We start from the raw sequence: 20,063 nt of genomic DNA, 5'->3' as shown, positions 1-20,063 counted from the left end.
CATAGTTTTAACAGAGTTTGTGACATCTCATGACAAATTTTGAATATATTTAAATATTGGGTCAAGTTCCTGATGTAATAATATAAAACCAGTCAGTTAGTAATTTTGATACATAATATCAATTGACTTGATCGTATAAAGAGCTCAAAAATATTAATTTTTATTAATATAAGATATTATAAAATTCATCCTTATTGGTAATATTCTCGTCGAACTTGTAATTTAAATTTATTAAACCTAGATAATGATGATGTATTTTCGGCTGGATCATGTAGTTAAATTTCGAGTATTTTTTCAAAATGGGTAAAATTTTGAAACTAGTAATTTTGATACATAATATCAATTGACTTGATTCTATAGAGACCTCAAAGATATTAATTTTTACCAACATAAGATATCACAAAAATTTTGTTTGTTGGTAAGATTTTCTAGTCAAACTCGTAATTTAAATTAAACACAGGTAGTGACGTGGTATTTATGGGCAGATCATTTAGTCAAATTTTGAGTATTTTTTGAAAAATGGGTCAAGTTCTAATTTTATATGTAGTACACATATATAGTATTTATATAAGTGTATTTCTTTTCAACATATAAAAAAATTAATTATATGTACAATTTTTTTTATTAAAAAATATATATTAAAAATGTATGAGATATACTTTCCAATTTAAAAATTGTTTAATAAATAAGGGAATGATCCGTTTATATACTATACTTAACTTTATATCTCAAATTCAATTGTTCAAAACTAACTGTACAAATATTTTAGTAATCATGTTTAAGTTAAATAAATTATCGTTATTTATGGCACTCAGATATTATGTGTATGATAAAAAACTTGAATAACAGTGTGGTGTAGTGGTAAGGTGATGTGCTTGTTAATGTAAAGACTCGGGTTCAATTCTTCCCAACATCCTCTTTTATATAAATTTAAAATACAGGGGTAAATTAGTCATTTCAATGAGACTTTTTAATCTAACCAATATTATCACCATGTTATAAATAAGTTAAAATACAAGGGTAAATTAGTCATTTCAATGAGACTTTTTAATCTCATCAATATTATCACCTTGTTATAAATAAGGAATGATCCGTTTATATACTATATTGTTATAAATAAGGGAATGATCAGTTTATATACTATACTTAACTTTATATCTCAAATTCAATTGTTCAAAACTAACTATACAAATATTTCAGTAATCATGTTTAAAGTTAAATAAATTATTGTTATTTACGACACTCACATATTATGTGTATGATAAAAAACTTAAATAACAGTGTAGTGTAGTGTGCTTGTTAATGTAAACACTCGGGTTCAACCATTCAATTCATCCCACCATGTTCTCTGATTATATATAGAAAAGATGATGGTGCTATATGTAAGTTACCTTAAGGTGCTTAAGGGCATTGAAGGTGTATAATGAACGCAATATTTAACGTAAGTCGGTTTTTAATAAAAAATCATGATTATCTTTACTTTTATAATCGCAAAAGTTTAATGTATTTATTTTATAAAAATGCGATTTGACTTTTAGATACAAAATCGTAGTCATTTTAGGTAATTTTTTTAAAATTAACTTTAAAAGCTTTTTTGTCAAATATATATATACTATATTAACACTTAATTCAGTTTTAAATTTAAGTATAAATGAACTCTCCACCAATCAATTTTTTACACCTCATCTATCACACTTTCTTAGCATGTGTCCATGGGCACACACTAGAAAAATCCATATTTCAATTCTTGCATACTATATTCTCATGTACAACCCCCTCAACTTCGGCTCCCTGACATTTTTGACACATTTCAACTGAAACTTCTGTTTTTTGGCACAGGCGTTCAAAACATTCCAAAAGTGGCACAGAACGCCACTTCCTCCGGGTTTCAACCCTCGAGGCCCAGAAGAAGTGACGTTCTGGGGTAATTCCTTTTTTTTTTCTTTCCTCCCGGATTGAATTGTACTTGGGTTGAATTGTTTGTAAGTGTTTTAAGTGGGAAAAATATAATGGAGACCTAGTTTTGAGTCTTCATATTAAATTGGAAAAAAATTATTTTGGTGTAATTTTTTTTTGTTGGGTAGTCATGCAAGCCTATTTGTAGTACGTAATTTTTGTTTTTTTAAAGTGTATGTATTACTTTTTGTGCCCTCAAAAAGGGTATCTCGGTAGTCGGCAACGAAAATATTCAATGAAAACCTAGTTTTAAGTCCTAATATTAAATTGGAAAAAAAAAAGAATTTTGGTGTAATTTTTTTTTATTGGGGAGTCATGCAAGCCTATTTATAGTATGTAATTTTTGTTTTTTTAAAAAAAAGTGTATATATGACCTTTTGTGGCTTCAAAAAAGGGTATCTTGCGAGTTGGCAAAGAAATGTTTTTATGAAAAGGTAGTTTGATTTTTTTTTTTGTAATAGAAAACAATAACATCTTTTAGTAAAAGTAACAAGATGAAATCGACTTGTCAACTTTTAGAAGTCCGAATCTTCAGACAAATATGAAAAGTTAAAAGAAGTATTGTGTTTACATAAAGGAAATGCAGATTTCCTAAATTCACGGGGGTAGGCACATGCAAATTTTTGAAATGATTTGATAAGTCAACTTTTGTTTTGAACTGAATGACACTGAAGAATAATTTCATTTTAAAATTTATAGGGTCAATAATATCAATTATTTCCACATTCGTAACTGCACAACCTAATATTACATATTGACCATGTAAAATTATGCCTATAAATAGCTACAAAACTATAAGCCATCAACTAAATTTCCCCCTTTGTAGTATATTAGTTTCTAAATTTTGAGGCTACTACAATCAGGTCACAGACAAGGGCAAGGGACCCGCTAGTTCTGATATTCATGATTACGGGGAAGTTAATTGGTATAAATGGACCGAATCTCAAGCACGGGATGAAGCTCAACAAGCAGAAATTTGGCAGGTCAAATAATTTGTGAGAAGAATGCGAGGTATACGGGCCGCACAAGGGCATGCTGTACGTGATAATGAACAGTTCGTTGGCTATTGGGAAATACACTTGAAGTTTATGAAATCATCGATCGAGTATGAAGAAAACATTAATAAGAATTTCAACTCTGGTCACATTTCAAAGGAGGAACATGAGTACGAGTTAAATGAAATATCTCGACATTACCACTTCATGGAGGACGAGCTTGAGATGAGGAAAAAGGAGTACGAGGATGCATACGCAATGCGTAGGGCTGAAAGGATACGTGAAGAGCACAAGGAGTGGGATGAAAAATATGCGAAATATATCGTCAAACTTGGGGATTTTTTTCAAGGACACGATGATGCTGGTATGGCTACAACTATATGTCATGGAAATCAGGGGCCCCACGCATTGCCATCGCGTGATACTCGGTCGAGTACGTACGGCTCGACCCACGGATATGGGGAGGGAGGTCATATGCATACATCCCCTCACATACAAGAGGAAGAGGACGTTGATGATGAGTTTGATCAGTACGTACTTAATCTTGCGGATGACTAAAAAAATTGCGAGCTTCATTCATTTTTCAATTTTCAGTTATAATGTATTTCTCTTATTATAAGTTTACATAATCAATGTTCCCTTGCAATGTAATTTGTTCCCAAGATGAATGGAAAATGCACTCGTTATTGCATTTTTTTGTATAATACTTTACAAAAACATTTGTACTAATTGTGATAATATTCCCAAAGTTGATGACTTTTTTAGAAGTGGTTGTAATTTTTTTTTGGAAAAAGTTTGTTCCACGTATTAGTATTTTTGGAAAAGTAAGTAGCACGTGAATCTTACAGGCATGTATTATTACTTGTTGGTAAATTTATGAGTTTTGACTACTCAGAAATGGAAGTATAAAATGATGATAAGGAAAATGACAAGGAATTGATTTAGGTATCCCGTGAATATACAGTAGAAAGCACATGCAACAGTTTGACTGAAGTTTTCACTTTTTAGAGATGAAAGTTAAAAAAGTTACTTTTACGAATGCCAGTGTACAACTGCAAAGTTGGAAGGGTCCTCCACAGATAGGTAGCGACATGCAGACTGCAAGAAAGTAATTGAGTAGTCTTGTCAAATGCAGTAGAAGTTGTAAAAGCTGTATGATGTGACAAATGAATGTTAACTATTTCGAAGCAGTATGAGACGTAAGTAGCACGTGAATATTACAGGCATGTCTACTTAATTTGTGTGGCCTTTCGTCCTTGTTTATTATGTAAATATGATGTTGTTCGGAAGTTAATGATGTATACTAATAGAAGAGCAATGAGCTATACTCCTGGTGATATTATTCGAGCTACTGGTCGGAAATGGTTTTGTGATGACGATTTTAGATATTCAATGGATCCAAATTTACGTTACTCAAGAGGTTCAGTAATCACGATGCATAGGGAGTGGGAATAGCGTGTAGGGTGTTTACAAAAATATGTAGCCCAATGTCAAGAACATGGATTGCGAGTAACTAAACAACGCGCCATACACATGTAGCGAGACACCGCTCAACAACTGGAACAAGCTTTATTCCATGCAAGAGAGGAAGATAATCGAATAAAAATGCGTTTAAACCGGATGGATCTAGAAAGAAAATGTAGGGAGTTTGTTAAAGATGGTGACCATCACAGCGCAAGAATGTATCATCATTTCGCTATGAGTCTCGACTATATTTCTGATTTCTACTTGTCCGATGATGAGTAATATTTCTGAATATTGTATTTTGATAGTGTACTTTATTATTTTGAGCTTTTGAAATTATTATTTTATATTTTTGAATGATTTGACTACTCAGATAGTGTGTGAGTGTTTGTGATAAATTTAGTATGAAGTACTGTACAAATGTAATTTGACGTAGTTCTTAGCATGCCCTATAAATGTCTTGGTCATTTCAATTGGAAAGCATAAAATGGATAAAGGTAAAAAAATATCATCGTCAAGCACATCTAAGTCCATTTGGCGTTAGCTTAGTATCACGGAATGTATCGGTCGTGGAAATAAAATGAAAGAAGATGAGAGTGGCAGAAAGAAGAAGAAGTGCGTGAATTAAAACATTTTGGGCGAGATAAAAGCTGATAAAGAAAAGCTCCGAAAGGCTTACAATGATCGGTCCCTGCCGGAGGACGAACGCATCTGTCAGATCGATGAAGTGTATAAAAAATATGAAAAAATGGAAATCAACCTGATTGAAAGAGAAGATAGTGAAATTGCATGGTATGTTGAAGGTCATCACACCTGGCGTGACGTTGGAGAAGATGCGGATGAAAAAGAGGGTGAAATTGTGGAGAGTGCAGGAACTGATGAGGATCAATATATTGTAAACCTTGCAGATTTTTAAATTCTTTCTAATGTTTGTTGTATAATTTTAGTAACAATTTGAACGCCTAATTGGAATGTTTGTTTTGAATGGGATAAACCTAATAGTATTTCCACATTTTAAAGCTCGAATGGACAACACAATAACCAACTTTTACATGTAATATTCGAAATAGCAAGATAGAAAACTTAGATAATACAAATGACAATGATAGTACAACATTTGAAATGAAGCTAAGAAAATGCAATGAAGCTAAGAAACGAGCAAGTAGAAGTTCATGTTGTTAAGTGTGGACGCCCTGGGCATTTCTTGCTACGCTTGGTGTGACCTTCTTGGTTGCATACACTACACTTCTTTCCTGACCGCGGACCATCAATCTCCGTTCGGATCCACACCGATTGCCCCTTATCTCCACATTTTTGCTTAAGTTTCTTCAATGATTCATCCGCTACTAACTTTCCATACCCCTGCCAAAGTGGGGGTAATTCATAGTTCCAGTATTCAGTTGGTTGCAAGGGATAAATAATTGGCCGGTACAAGTTCTCCATTGTATGGTTTTTATGGCAATTTTTAATGAAATGATCCCAACTCAGTCCATGTCTTACACAACCAGCCATTGCGTGAGAGCACATCATGTGATGCGTCGCCCATTTTCCACACGTGCACATACGGTCATTGAAGTTGACGACCTGGGTCTTTCCTCCCTTTACCCTTCCTTTAGTAGTTGTGTATTGACGTGTAACTATTTTCAAGATACCACGTGCACGGAAAAAAGTAATAACCGTATATCCAGTTGTCTTTCTTTAAATTTTTGCTAACATGGCGGCTGAACACGCACATAACTGTTCACCCTGTTGCACACCGTCATCTACTTTATTTCTATATGTGTCAATAATCGTGACCGTCTTGTAGAAGAGGTACTCCATCATCGCTGTTACCGGAAGAAAACGAGCCCTTCTTATGTTTCCGTTGAAACCCTCAAACATGTTGGTGGTCGTTTGACCATAGCGAACACCATTATCGTGGGAAAGTGTCCACCTCTCAACGGGTATTCTTGCAAGATAGTCAAGGGCAGGGGGAAAATTTCACCAATCCTTGCCATGTATGCATCATACTTGGAGACTTGTGTGGTTGTGCCAGCTTTCCACATCAATTTATTTAGTTCACCGCTAGGGTGATGATGGCAGAAGTTGCTTCAGACATGAAGTAGACAGAACCTATAGATGCCTAATGGCTCAGCAAATCCGTTTTGAGTGTCTCTTACTGCAGAAAGAATACTGGTTGCTCGATCAGAGATGATGCACATACCGGTCTTTTGGCGACAGACATGTCTCCGAATACGTTGCAGAAACCAAGACCAGTTCTCGTACATCTCCTCATCAACCAAACCATAGCAAAGAGGAAAAGGGTGGTTGTTTGAATCTACACCCATGGCAACAAGCAGCTTGCCCCTATATCTTCCCTTCAAGAAAGTTTCGTCTATTAAAATCACAGGACGCGCATATTGCCACTCGTCCATCATTGCTTTCAAACACCAAAAGATTCGCTTGCAAACAGACGTGCCTCGTTCCTGAGCATGAGGCACGACATCGATCTCAGTAATGGTTCCAGGATTTGTCTTCTTGATGGCTGCAAGAAACATGGGAACAGCTTGATATGTTGTAGCCCAACTTCTATAGACTTCCTCAATGGCTATTTGTTTGCCTCGCCACGCTTTCTTGTACCCCACTATATGGTTGTGCTCGTTGTTGATAAGCGGGATAATGGTTTTAATGGGGATTTCTGCTATATTTATCACCTGTTTCACATGTCATTGAGCAGTGTCAAAAAAATTTCACAAAATATTTTCACAAAATATGTTAGGAAGTTAAATAGTTATGTATGTTAAATTGCTTACAAGTGGTTTCACAAGCTGTGAAATCATCCTTACAGATAGCTTCTTATGATCTTGCAACGGCTGATCAACCAAGCATCTGTGTTCCTCTCTATTGACATTTATCCTCCACTAACCAGAATTATGCATGAAAGCAGCTCGCATCCTCCAGTTACAGCCCTCAGCCCGGCACTGAACAATGAGCTGTTCTTTGTTACTCTTTCTCGTTTTATATGTACGATCAGTGGCAATATGAGCACGCTTGACTGCCAACAACAGGGTTGCTTTGTCACGGTAACACTTTCCTTCACTCAGTTCCCCCTGATCAAGGTCTTCATCAACATACATATCGTTACGGCTATCTATTATTGGGGGAATATATTTCTCTGTGCGGAACCATGGAGCCCTTGGAACATGATGCTCTTCCCTAACTCTTGGAAACATGCTAGAAATTTCTGCATTCCTCTCTACATGCCCCCCCTTCATCGCTGCCTGATGAATCTTCTTCCCCATCATCGTCATGAAGGTGAAAATCATCCTCACTGGATGAATTATCTACAGCTTCATCTGCGACAAGGGCTAACCGCTTACCCGAACCTCTTCCCACCATCTCTACATTACCCCCACCTTCTTTCTCATTTTCATAACTACTCCCCCTTCATATCCTCCACCAAATAGACTACTCTCCCCTCCTAACCCTCCATCATATTCACTGCCCCCCCTCCATATCCTCCACCATATTGACTACTCCCCCCTCCGTACCCTCCACCATATTCACTACCCCCCATACCCTCCATCATATTGACTACCCCCCCCCCCATACCCTCCACCATATTGACTACCCCCCTCCATACCCTCCACCATATTGACTACTCTCCCCTCCATAACCTCCACCATATTGACCACTTTCCCTTCCATACCCTCCGCCGTATTGACTACTTTCCCCTCCATACCCTCCACCATGTTGACTACTGCCTCCTAAGTACCCTCCACCTTTTTCGGTTGTTCCGCCTCTGTACCCTACACCTTGAAAATATAGATCTGACCATCTTGGGTTGACATTACTCCCGTATGTTAATTGTGTCGGTTGTCACCCTAAATTCGGTTGGAAAGAGTACGGGTCATCAACAGGAACTTTCTCCATTTCGATGAACAAAGAAACATCTCCTTGGACGTTCAGCAACATGGCATGGACATTTAACATACGGGTAACATCATCATCACTTAATATTTCCATTTGATAAAAACCTTCAACTAAGTTGTATTGACCAAGGTAAGGATACTTCAAACTCAATTTCAGATTCCATTGATAAGAACTAATATTCATTGAATTGTATACAAGACGTTTAAGCTCATCAAAAGAGGTACCAAACCCAATAAACATCATTTTCTTGGGATCGATAGAGTAGTTGACATTAGTACCTTCTCGAATTACCACTCCACCCCAAAAAAAATTGCATTCACGTGGCCTTCCATTTCCCTGATTTAAAGAAAATATTTAACAAATGAGCAACAGAATTATATACATATATATACATATATACATATAATTAAAAGGATGACATACCTTTTCGTATGGGTTGAAGAGAACTATGTGCTGAACATATTTGGTGCCTCAGGACATGCATAAATAGTAGAACGAGTATTATTGTGATTCATTGATTGTGTCAATAATTTCTGCATACAGATATTTGATCTCATCCGTTTCAGATTTCAGACAAGATTATTGTGTAAGGGAAATCTACTTTTCGCCAGATTTTGTGGATAGGAAGCAGAAGATAACATTCTCCAAATTTTGTAAAATATTTATGAAACGATATAAATAAAAGTTTGTAAAATAAATTTATGAACTCCGTAAAAAGATTTAAATAAAATACATAGTTTAAATAATTTATTAATAATAAAAATAACATGAAAATTGTTACTAAGTAAAATATTTTAGTAACTAATATTATATAACACTAGTTATCTTGCCCGTGTTACGCATGCGGAGTTTAGTTATATACGATCTTTTTTAAAATTTTAAAGATATATATTCATGAAGTTACGATAATGTGTACCAACAATTTTATACCAATATCATCATGTGTAAACACTAACAACGAGTTATTCGATAACGTCTCTTCCCTTTTTTCTTTTTCTGTCTTTGATAAAAAATGGTATAATATTATAGTCAAATAGTATGAAGAGTTCTATTTTTTGTATATAGTTTAAGAACGTTTATAGTTTAAACATTAACCACATAACGGTAAGGATAATAATCAGATTACAGGATAAACTATCTGCCATTAAAAGTTATTGGTCCATTAATTAAAAAATTTACAAAAACATAAAGAACATCCAAAAGTTTCTAACAAGGTTTTTGATAAACATTCTTTAAAACATCTTCTCAGAATGAGGAGATAATCATCATATTCTTTAAAGACACATCACAACGTTCGAGTAACATGACTGTTGAAATCAGAAAAAACTAAATAAAATTGATATCTACCATTCGGTTATTCTAAATTGTGGTTACTGCTTATGTGATTAGACCCCAAAACTACTGGACATACTCACACGTATATATACCTTTGGGTATTTTTTTACATTTAGATGTATACTACAAATTATAAAATGACTTCACGAAGTGAAAAGAGGAAGATATGGTCAGGCATAAAGAATGTAGCGGAGCAAGAGTTGCAAAATTTGGTTATAACGTGCGCAGACTTCAATAATGACATGGAAGAAGCAAATATTTTCTACTCAGAGATATATGCTACAATGGAAATCAGGCAATCTGAATTGTTTGCTCGTTCCATTGGCCTTGAGGAAAAATTCAAGTAATATTTAAATGTGTATCTGATTCTATGATTTATATTGCTTTATATTACAAATTGAATGGCATTAGTTTCAATGTTTCACAATGAAATAGAAAATACTCTGAATAATGAATCAGAGAAAAAATGTGGAGAGTCATCACAAAGTAGTACTGAAATTCCACATTCTTATACATGGAATTTACTCAGATTCCTAGGTGATACGTCCACATCTCTACGTGATTATGAGAAAAACTTCAAACAGAACACGGAAGAAATGATAAGTGCATTTAAAAAGTTTGGAGATGGGTGAAAAGAACATCTTAATAATTTGAATGCTCGTGCTGATATATTGATTGAAGAAAGTGGAAAACTTCGCATATTATTATATGACTATACTCGAAATATATAAATTATGTTCCCGTCGATATGCTGTGATGATGTATTGTAATTGTTCAAGTTGGAGGACAGTAATATAGCCCGTGCTTCGCACACGGGAACTTCTTGCCATATACAAAATTACTTTAAAATATTAAAATTAGTTTTAACTTTAAGTTGCACTATTTTATTATTAACAATATATTATATTGATATAAAGGTCATATTAGCATATTAAAGTAGCACATAAATTAAAAATAGATGAAACTATTTTTATAAAGTAAAATGACCTTTTGATATTGGTACTTTAAGTGGTACAAAAATTGAGTAAATACGTAAATCAAATCCACTAAACAGAACACAATATCATATAGAATATTTTTTTATCGGATAAGTAAAAATGGGTGAACTCTTTATCAAATGAATGCCTAAATTATTAGTAATGAGAGTTGGGAAAACATGAGCCGATCTTTCTAAAGTCCTCGGACAATAGCATTTGCAGCAACTTCAGCTTGTACACTAAATATGTGTCAATCATAGAAATATAATAAATAATACACTAAATATATCGATTACCTTATTAGAACTTGTCAATAACCACAAATACAGTCATTAATTAAGATAGACAAAAAGACTGGGAAGAAATGTAATGAAGAAAGACCGGGATCTCAAATAAAAAATGAAGAAAAAAATTTCTTAGAATACTAAAGAATTTTGTACAAATTAGTGCATAAAATGGATGTAGAAAATTACACTTATGGATAAGGGCTTTTCAACTGGATGTTTGTCAACTGTTGGCGTATAATGGCTTTTCCCTACATTATATAAAATATATCACAGTCATCAGGACAAAATTTTCATGTACCAGCTAAAATATAAGTAATACGGTCATTGATTTGGTCATATAAAGTGTGAATACATTTTGTACAGCATTGTGTGTCACGGTGACAACAATTAAAGATTACCTGGTAAGCTGGTCTCATATGGTCTGCTACAATGTGAAGGAGTACATGTCTTCACACTAAGTTCTTATTTGTCCATATCACTGGGAACTGCTTTGTCGTCCATTCCAGATTTCCGTGTTAAGTACTCTGTTCCAATCGCAGAGTGAGACAAATTACTTGCGTATCAGGGTCTCGCAAAATTTTATTTGCAAATGATGGAGGAAGACGAACCAAACAGTTATAAACATCATACCTGATCCGTCCATGTATAAAGAAGTTTATATATCAAAAACCTAGAGTGCGTTTTTGCAAGGAAATTCAATATAATACTACTAACTATAAATTGTATGCAGTGATGTAGTGTGCAAAAAAATGTGTGATGAAGAATTTGTGAAAACAAAGAAGAATCAACATGCTCTATAATCAAGGAATTTGAAACATATACGATGAAAATTGTGATCAACAAGATTAATGCTACATTCCTCATTTGTTTGAAAAATAAGTTGTCATTGATGTTATCAATTTTCTTGTCATGGTAATTATCATGTTGATTTCACATCAAATCTGTTGGATAGTAAGTTGGGTTATCTGGAACCAATGGATAGTGGATTGAGTATCTGATTAAGTATAGTATTTTTTTGTACTGTCACATTGAAATCGGATGAACCATGGGTTGCAACTAGGTCAATGTGGTTATTATGAATAATCCGGCTGAAATTTTTACAACAAAAAAAGGCAAGCAAATGGTTTAGCTTTGGTATAGTAATATAGCCCGTAATTCGCACGCGGGAATTTATACTAATACATGAAAATTGATTTGAAAGAAATATTATTAGTTTTAGAGTTCAACATTACACTTTAATAATATTAACAAAAATATATAAATTGATAAGTCATATTTACCCTAAAAGGATTGAATTAAAAAATAGGACCCTAACTAAAAAAAATATACGAGGATCACTAAAAAATACTTACAGTTTTTTCATTAATTTATATTAAAAATTAAGATTTTAAATAAAAATTGATTTTTTTTGTTAAAATATACCAAATATAGCTTGTACTCCATACATGGAAATTTTCAATTATGTGTAATACTAATATAAATTTTATCAACACATCTTTTGTCAAACAATGGAGATTAATATTTTTAATAACGTATATGCTCTTTTATAAACATATTACTCTTTAATAATATGCTTGTGAATTTATAAGCTTTAGTTCCCAGAGATTTGTAAGATATGAAAAAATGGTTGTAGTCAAAATTTTATAATTTAATAATTGTAAAATGCAATGTAGACACATGTTATCCAATAATTTATTTTAAATTATAAATTAAAAAAATTACTATAAAAAGAATGTTATTTTCAATCCTTAATCTGAAAAAATAATTAAATTACTAATTTTACTAAATTTAGAAAAAATTCAACCATATTAAAATATCCATATATTAATTAAATCAACATTATTTATCAACTATTAATAAAGATTTAAGTGTAAAGAGAGTGTTCATGAGAATTTATATTAGAAGGGAAGGGGTTCTTATATTATTTATGGCATATTAATATTTTATTTATTATGCCGGATACTCAATTATTATCTAAACATCCAAATGGTAATAATCAAAATTAATAATTTTGAATTAATTTAATTAGATAATCTTTAATAAAAAAAATTATAATACAACAGTTTCCCGACTTCGTGTCTGGAATAGTATTAATATAAAATTAGTATAAATTCTATGTTTTACATATCATAGAATTAACCAAATAATAATCAACGAATATATAACAACCAACAAACATACTTATTAAGAATGTCCATAATTATTACTTGTGTATATAAACTATAACTTTTCATTCTTTCTACCTATCGAATTTTCTTTGATTAATAACATTTGAAATTAATATATTTCCAAAAAAAATTAATAGTATCAGATTATCTAAGAAAAAAGTTTTAAAAAATCGAGCTAGTTTTTTTGAATATTCTAATTTTTAAAATTAAATAAATTTAAAAATACCCAATTCAAAAATTATTAATTCACTTTACTACACAATATTCAAATCTAACATTATAGAGTAACATGTAAAATATAAATCATACCTAATACCAGAACTTTTTTTTTATAAAACATATTCTAGCTCTTTAGCAGACCCCTATATTTGAAACACCCAAGTGTTCACTTTTTTTTCCTGTTTGCAAAATTTAAGTACTACAACGAAATTTCCTCTTGTACATTTTCAGTTATATTTGGAATCACCTTTGATGAAGGTGTTTGTGCTATTGTAACTACTGCAAGTCTAAGTACTTAGCTCTAAATTATGTGAATTTCCGTTCACTGATAAGTTGATGTAAGTAAAGCTACCATTCACTTGAACAATCAAATGATATACACAAAAGTTAGAAGTGTATCTGCAATATATATAAAGCTTGATTGAACTATATTTTACCATCTAAAAGCCTGGTGATGAGGCCATTTGGATTGCACAGAAGTCATGGCTTGTCTAATCCATACCTGGACCTAATTCACCTTATCGTTAGGGAACAAAAGATTATATATGCATCAGGGAAACATCAGATTTGCTTGAACAAATCAATTTCATCAAAACTGTGATTTATAAATTAGGGAAACAGGGAGACTTATTTTAGAGCCAGCAGATTTCAGCAGTTATCATATAAAGAGTTGTATAAGATGAACACTTTGATCTGCCTATTTCTTATCACTTGACTTTTGTCTAGCCTCATATAGCCCTCTTCTCTGTGTATTTACTTTTATCATTTCCAAACGAAATAAATAACGATGTTCCCTAAAAATGATCTGCAAATTTAGTGTGCATCTGTTTATTAAGTTTTGTGTATCTATCTGTTAATAATCGATCAATTACCTCTCCTGTCAACTATACTCGTCCCAGGCATTCTACCCTCAGTATACACAAATAAACAATGATCAAAATGAACAATGTGTGAATTCAATAAACATACAATAATCAAAGTACTAACTTATTTATGTTGGCCAAGTACACCCAAATTTCAAGTTTAACACAAGCAATTATATACTTACGTCTTGGGAAACATCATACCTGGTAACTGATTATTGTAGTGCTGATTACTTCTACTCATACTATAACGTTGATGCAGAATTATCGAACCTTCATTACTCCATTTTTCTAAATTCTTTGAATCCTGTATTTTTTTACCTCATATTATATTCTACGATAAAATAAAGATAAAATAAACCTGCAAAACTTTTTCTGATTGCAAACTTCCACTTAACCATGTTTATTTCACAAGATTATAATCCACGATTTGCTTATTACTCTGACTTTAAAAACTACTTCATCTACACGCTTAACTTTTGGTTTTGCACTTGCAGAATGATTTTGGACCTTAAAAAGTGTCTGGAGATCAACTGCTTGAATTAGTTATATCCTGAATATAGAATAAAGCATTGCAGCTTAGAAAAACAACAAAAAACTTGCATCAACAGAGGGATATGCAACTTTTTAAGCGCTCTTACCAGTCTCAACACCAGGAGGAATCAGATGAGTAAAATTTATCTTGGAATTTTGTTTCCACAATTTGAACTTCTTCCACAATTTCTCCATTCTCCCAGAAGATATTCCACAAACTTGACCTTCATATTCACAAAGAGTCATTTCACCAAGTAAGTGTCTAGGTGATGCATTCTGATTCTCTTTAGGTTTATTTGATAAACTTATTATTTGGAGGAAACTTAAGTAAGGGTAGTCGCCTCATTAGATCTGAATAAAAGGAACTGAAAATTAGTATATATGTTCAACTTGTACGTAGTTATACACTTTAACGTTTACCAAGTATTCATCAACAAAATTCAAAAAAAAAATTGTCCAAACCTGAGTTACTCAGTTGCTGGGTTATAGCACTATGATGTCATGTGCTAGTTGTACTAAACGTGCAATACCATCTGCAATTAAAATAAAGTTTACATATATGGTTTTCATAAATATATGGTTAAGGGACATTGATAGTTGCAAATAAATACCAAGAATCAACTTTGACAAAAAATGAAACCTGATGAATTCAGAGATTGGTTAACATCACTGCGATCAGGGCCAACAGGTTGTATTAATGTCCTTTTTTCGGATCAATATGCTGGCCTGTGTATGGATTAGACATGTCTGAGGATAGTCTTGACTCAATGTCATTCTGCATCACGATCAAAAGAAGAAAGACATACCAAATCAAACACTTGAACAAATTAGTAATTTAATCAAACACTTGGTAAACGAACCGCGTGTACTCCTAAAATAAAGCAATTTACGTGATTTTTCTTTATTTCAAATTCATCATTCTGCAAAGAGAGAGAATTAAATTAGATTATTTGAGAATAGTCTAATCAATATAAGTATATTTGTGAATCAAATACATGATATGCGAGTGTTAATATAGATTTACAAACCTGTTATATTCCACAAATGAAACCTGATTGAGATTCGCATAACACATTACCTGCAAAAAGAATTAGAGAAGAGTGAGATTTCAAGAAGAGTGAGTATCAATTAGAGAAGAGTGAGTATCAATGAGCATAATCAATACAATCAGATCTTATAATCTTAAAAAACAGAGAGAATAGATGGATATAACATATATAGATATATACCTTAAATCAAAATCAAGATACTATGATGCTCAGAACATTTGTAACCTGCAAAACCAAAAAAAAAACTGAATTAGAATCGAGAACACATTGACAAATACAAACCTAATTCTAGCGTAGATGACGACACTTTATATATACTTTCATGAATAATTGAAAATCAATGAGGCTGATAATTGATATGAAGAGAGAATATATTTGAATTTAAATTATATGTTTACACTTGATTAAAGCATTAGTGTAATTTGAATTTGAATTTTACTTAAACTGAGGAGTAATCATAGGCATGATCTTTTTATTTGTTACACAATATTTGATATGATTTCATAAACTGGATTATCCATCTTTTAACCCAAAAAAGTGTAAAAATAGAAGAGCTGGTTAACCCATTTAAAATTGGACTATCCATAACTGAAAGTATATTTACCATAATGGGCATAGAATAGTATAATTTTTATTGGATGGGAGGGTATTTAGTGTAATTTACTTTTTTCTTTGTTAGCAAAGTTTAGGAACATATTGATTTTTAATATAGTAATAATATGAATACAAAATAATATTCTATTAGTATAAAGTAATATTATATACATTTTTGAACATTGGAATAATATGATTACAGAATAATATTAAATAAATTTATGAATAAAGTAATATTATATAATTTGATAAAATCCGTAATAATAGACATATAAACATATGAGTATAAAGTAATATTATGTAATTATAATTATTAGTCAAGTATTACTAATATGGAGAGAAAGAAAGAAGAAAGAAAGGATAAGAAAGAAAGAAAGAGAGTGGATAAGAAAGAAAGAGAGAGCAGTCGGAAGAAAGGCTCAAAAAAATTGAAGGCTTACAAAAGATACCCGGAGGAACCGGCATTCTTCGGTGGAGAAGAGAGATTTTTGGTCAGCTAACCCCCGGAGCAAGAGGCGTTCTCCAGTGTTTCTCTGTACAACCGGCGTTCTCAGGTATCTCTTATTTACTGTTTTATCTTAATTTTTTTTCGAATTTAATTATTTGCATATGCTTAATTACATTCTTGGTTAAATAAATTTAGTTGCTTCTGAAATAATTGCTTTTATTTAATTAGTTGCTTTGATTTAATAATTGCTTTGATTTATTTAGTTAATTAATTAGGTAATAATTGCTTTAATTTATATTTAGTTAGGCCTAAATATAGTTAATTAATTCATCGATTAAATTTGTTTAATTTATAATGTGTAATTAAATAGTTGGTTATAATTAAGTAGTTATTTATATTCAATTAATGGTGAACTAAAAAATAATTGCTTTGATATATGAATAGAATCGAATAAAATGGTTACAGAAATGACCAATCGAATAAAGCTTGTTGGCATATAAAAAGAAAATATTTGTTTCGGAGTAAATATACATGCATCTTTTCTCGAGTGTTCATTTCTAATATTCATGGCGAACTTCCCCAACAGTAAAGTTAGTTGAAATAAAGTTTTTTGGATCATGGTAATTTTTAGCAGAAAATAAAATTATTTTAGAAGATATTTTAGAATCGGTTGGTTAATGTTTTCTTTGGACACTTATATATGTAATAAGAGTTTGTATAATTTAAAAACTACAAATTACCAATTATTTATACTTTTACTATTACATAGTTTGTTTAATCTATAATATAATAATTATTTATAAGAATAATTGAAAAGTCATTAAAAGTACATTTAAAGCTATGCATATATTCTTGACAAAAAAAACTATACATATATTAATAATAGAGATAAATTTTACTAGATTTAGTCATTTTAAATATAATATGAATAAAATGGTACTTCTAAGATTATCAAAATTAATATGTAGGGAAGTTAAATAGTTATGTATGTTAAATTGCTTACAAGTGGTTTCACAAGCTGCGAAATCATCCTTGCAGATAGCTTCTTGTGATCTTGCAACGGCTGATCAACCAAGCATCTGTGTTCCTCTCTATTGACATTTATCCTCCAGTAACCAGAATTATGCATGAAAGCAGCTCGCATCCTCCAGTTACAGCCCTCAGCCCGGCACTGAACAATGAGTTGTTCTTTGTTACTCTTTCTCGTTTTATATGTACGATCAGTGGTAATATGAGCACGCTTGACTGCCAACAACAGGGTTGCTTTGTCACGGTGACATTTTCCTTCACTCAGTTCCCCCTGATCAAGGTCTTCATCAACATACATATCGTTAGGGCTATCTATTATTGGGGGAATATATTTCTCTGTGCGGAACCATGGAGCTCTTGGAACATGATGCTCTTCCCCGGCTATTGGAAACATGCTAGAAATTTCTGCATTCCTCTCTACATGCCCTCCCCCTTCATCGCTGCCTGATGAATCTTCTTCCCCATCATCATCATGAAGGTGAAAATCATCCTAACTGGATGAATTATCTACAGCTTCATCTGCGAGGAGGGCTACCGCTTACCTGAACCTCTTCCCACCATCTCTACATTACCCCCACCTTCTTCCTCATTTTCAAAACTACTCCCCCCTTCATACCCTCCACCAAATAGACTACTCTCCCCTCCTAACCCTCCACCATATTCACTGCCCCCCCCTCAACACCCTCCACCATATTGACTACTCCCCTTTCGTACCCTCCACCATATTCACTACCCCCCTCCATACCCTCCATCATATTGACTACCCCCCCCCCCTCTCTATACCCTCCACCATATTGACTACCCCCCCTCCATACCCTCCACCATATTGACTACTCTCCCCTCCATACCCTCCACCATATTGACCACTTTCCCTTCCATACCATCCGCCGTATTGACTACTTTCCCTTCCATACCATCCGCCGTATTGACTACTTTCCCCTCCATACCCTCCACCATGTTGACTACTGCCTCCTACGTACCCTCCACCTTTTTCGGTTGTTTCGCCTCTGTACCCTCCACCTTGAAAATGTATATCTGACCATCCTGGGTTGACATTACTCCCGTATGTTAATTGTGTCGGTTGTGACCCTAAATTCGGTTGGAAAGAGTACGGGTCATCAACAGCAACTTCCTCTATTTCGATGAACAAAGAAACATCTCCTTGGACATTCAGCAACATGGCAGGGACATTTAACATATAGGTAAAATCATCATCACTTAATATTTCCATTTGATAAAAATCTTCAACTAAGTTGTACTGACCAAGGTAAGGATACTTCAAACTCAATTTCAGATTCCATTGATAAGAACTAATATTCATTAAATTGTATACAAGACGTTTAAGCTCATCAAAACAGGCACCAAACCTAATAAACATCATTTTCTTGGGATCGATAGAGTAGTTGATATTAGTACCTTCTCGAATTACCACTCCACCCCAAAAAAAACATTCATGTGGCCTCCCATTTCCCTGATTTAAAGAAAATATTTAACAAATGAGCAAAAAAATTATATACATATATAAACATAATTAAAAGGATGACATACTTTTTCGTATGGGTTGAAGAGAACTATGTGCTGAACATATTTGGTGCCTCAGTGTAGCACCCCCAAATCCGGGGTCGGGGATTCAGGTTGTCACGAGTTCCATTTCCCTTATCAAAACTTAATCTTAACAGTCAACCAACCACTGCGTACTTTGACCCCACAATATACACACACACACCACAAGTTATAGTCTCAGAGATGAATACCAAAAATAACACAAGTCATTTTATTCCACAATTATAAGTCATTACACCTGAAAAGGGTTTCTGAATAAATTTACATATTCTTTGCCATTATTACAATTCATAATATACATAAGTCTGGTACATCAATAGTTGAAAACCTAGCCTATTGGTAGTTCCTACCTCAGCTACGGTGGCATCAACGCCTACAGGAAACTGCGGAACGTTTCCTATCCGCTCACGAATTGGGAGCTTGGTCCTGTTCATCTTGTTTATCTGTTGTTGTGTGATGAAGGAAGAAAGCAATGGTGAGCAACAAGTCCACCAAAATAATATGTATAATGATTAACAATATATGAGCATTCTCATAGCACTCATGAAAGTCTTGGTCAAGAAGAATTGAACCAAGTTTGACCTCTTAATGCGACCAAGTCACAAAATATTTAGTATATATGTATATATACTTTTCAAAATCTTTGAAATCCTCTGCCATGCATAATATA

At 33.0% G+C, this 20,063-nt stretch overlaps 1 protein-coding gene and 1 long non-coding RNA gene across 23 annotated transcripts; both read right to left on the bottom strand.

The window, feature by feature from the left end:
* Nucleotides 1–3,885: 3,885 nt before the first annotated feature.
* LOC141697707 (uncharacterized) lies at nt 3,886–16,240 on the bottom strand. 22 transcript variants are annotated; one of them, XR_012564811.1, is made up of 14 exons: nt 15,940–16,150; nt 15,739–15,788; nt 15,571–15,630; nt 15,351–15,485; nt 15,173–15,243; nt 14,818–15,061; nt 14,654–14,729; nt 14,381–14,483; nt 13,751–13,821; nt 11,325–11,450; nt 11,113–11,174; nt 8,751–8,860; nt 8,606–8,663; nt 3,886–4,049 (listed from the first exon to the last, which is right to left on the bottom strand). It is a non-coding gene; the product is annotated as an uncharacterized LOC141697707 (long non-coding RNA). The 22 variants fall into 22 exon arrangements; XR_012564810.1 differs by lacking the exon at nt 3,886–4,049 and having other exon boundaries at nt 8,454–8,663; nt 15,940–16,149; XR_012564827.1 differs by lacking the exons at nt 3,886–4,049; nt 11,113–11,174 and having other exon boundaries at nt 8,162–8,663; nt 11,325–11,556; nt 15,940–16,151.
* Nucleotides 5,407–7,867, bottom strand: LOC141698230 (uncharacterized). The gene is made up of 2 exons (XM_074502898.1): nt 7,208–7,867; nt 5,407–7,108 (listed from the first exon to the last, which is right to left on the bottom strand). Exons 1-2 carry the CDS (start codon nt 7,232–7,234, stop codon nt 6,506–6,508), a joined length of 630 nt encoding a protein of 209 aa, XP_074358999.1. The 5' UTR covers nt 7,235–7,867; the 3' UTR covers nt 5,407–6,505.
* Nucleotides 16,241–20,063: the final 3,823 nt, after the last annotated feature.

The sequence above is a fragment of the Apium graveolens genome, chromosome 11, assembly GCF_009905375.1.
Source record: "Apium graveolens cultivar Ventura chromosome 11, ASM990537v1, whole genome shotgun sequence".
Taxonomy (NCBI): domain Eukaryota; kingdom Viridiplantae; phylum Streptophyta; class Magnoliopsida; order Apiales; family Apiaceae; genus Apium; species Apium graveolens.
This window is presented reverse-complemented; position numbering and strand designations above follow the sequence as displayed.

Coding starts and splice junctions, on each gene's coding strand:
- LOC141698230 (XM_074502898.1), bottom strand. CDS start 7,234: ATGATTTCACAGCTTGTGAAACCACTT. Junction 7,109..7,207: donor CACAGCTTGTGAAACCACTT/GTAAGCAATTTA, acceptor CATGTGAAACAG/GTGATAAATATAGCAGAAAT.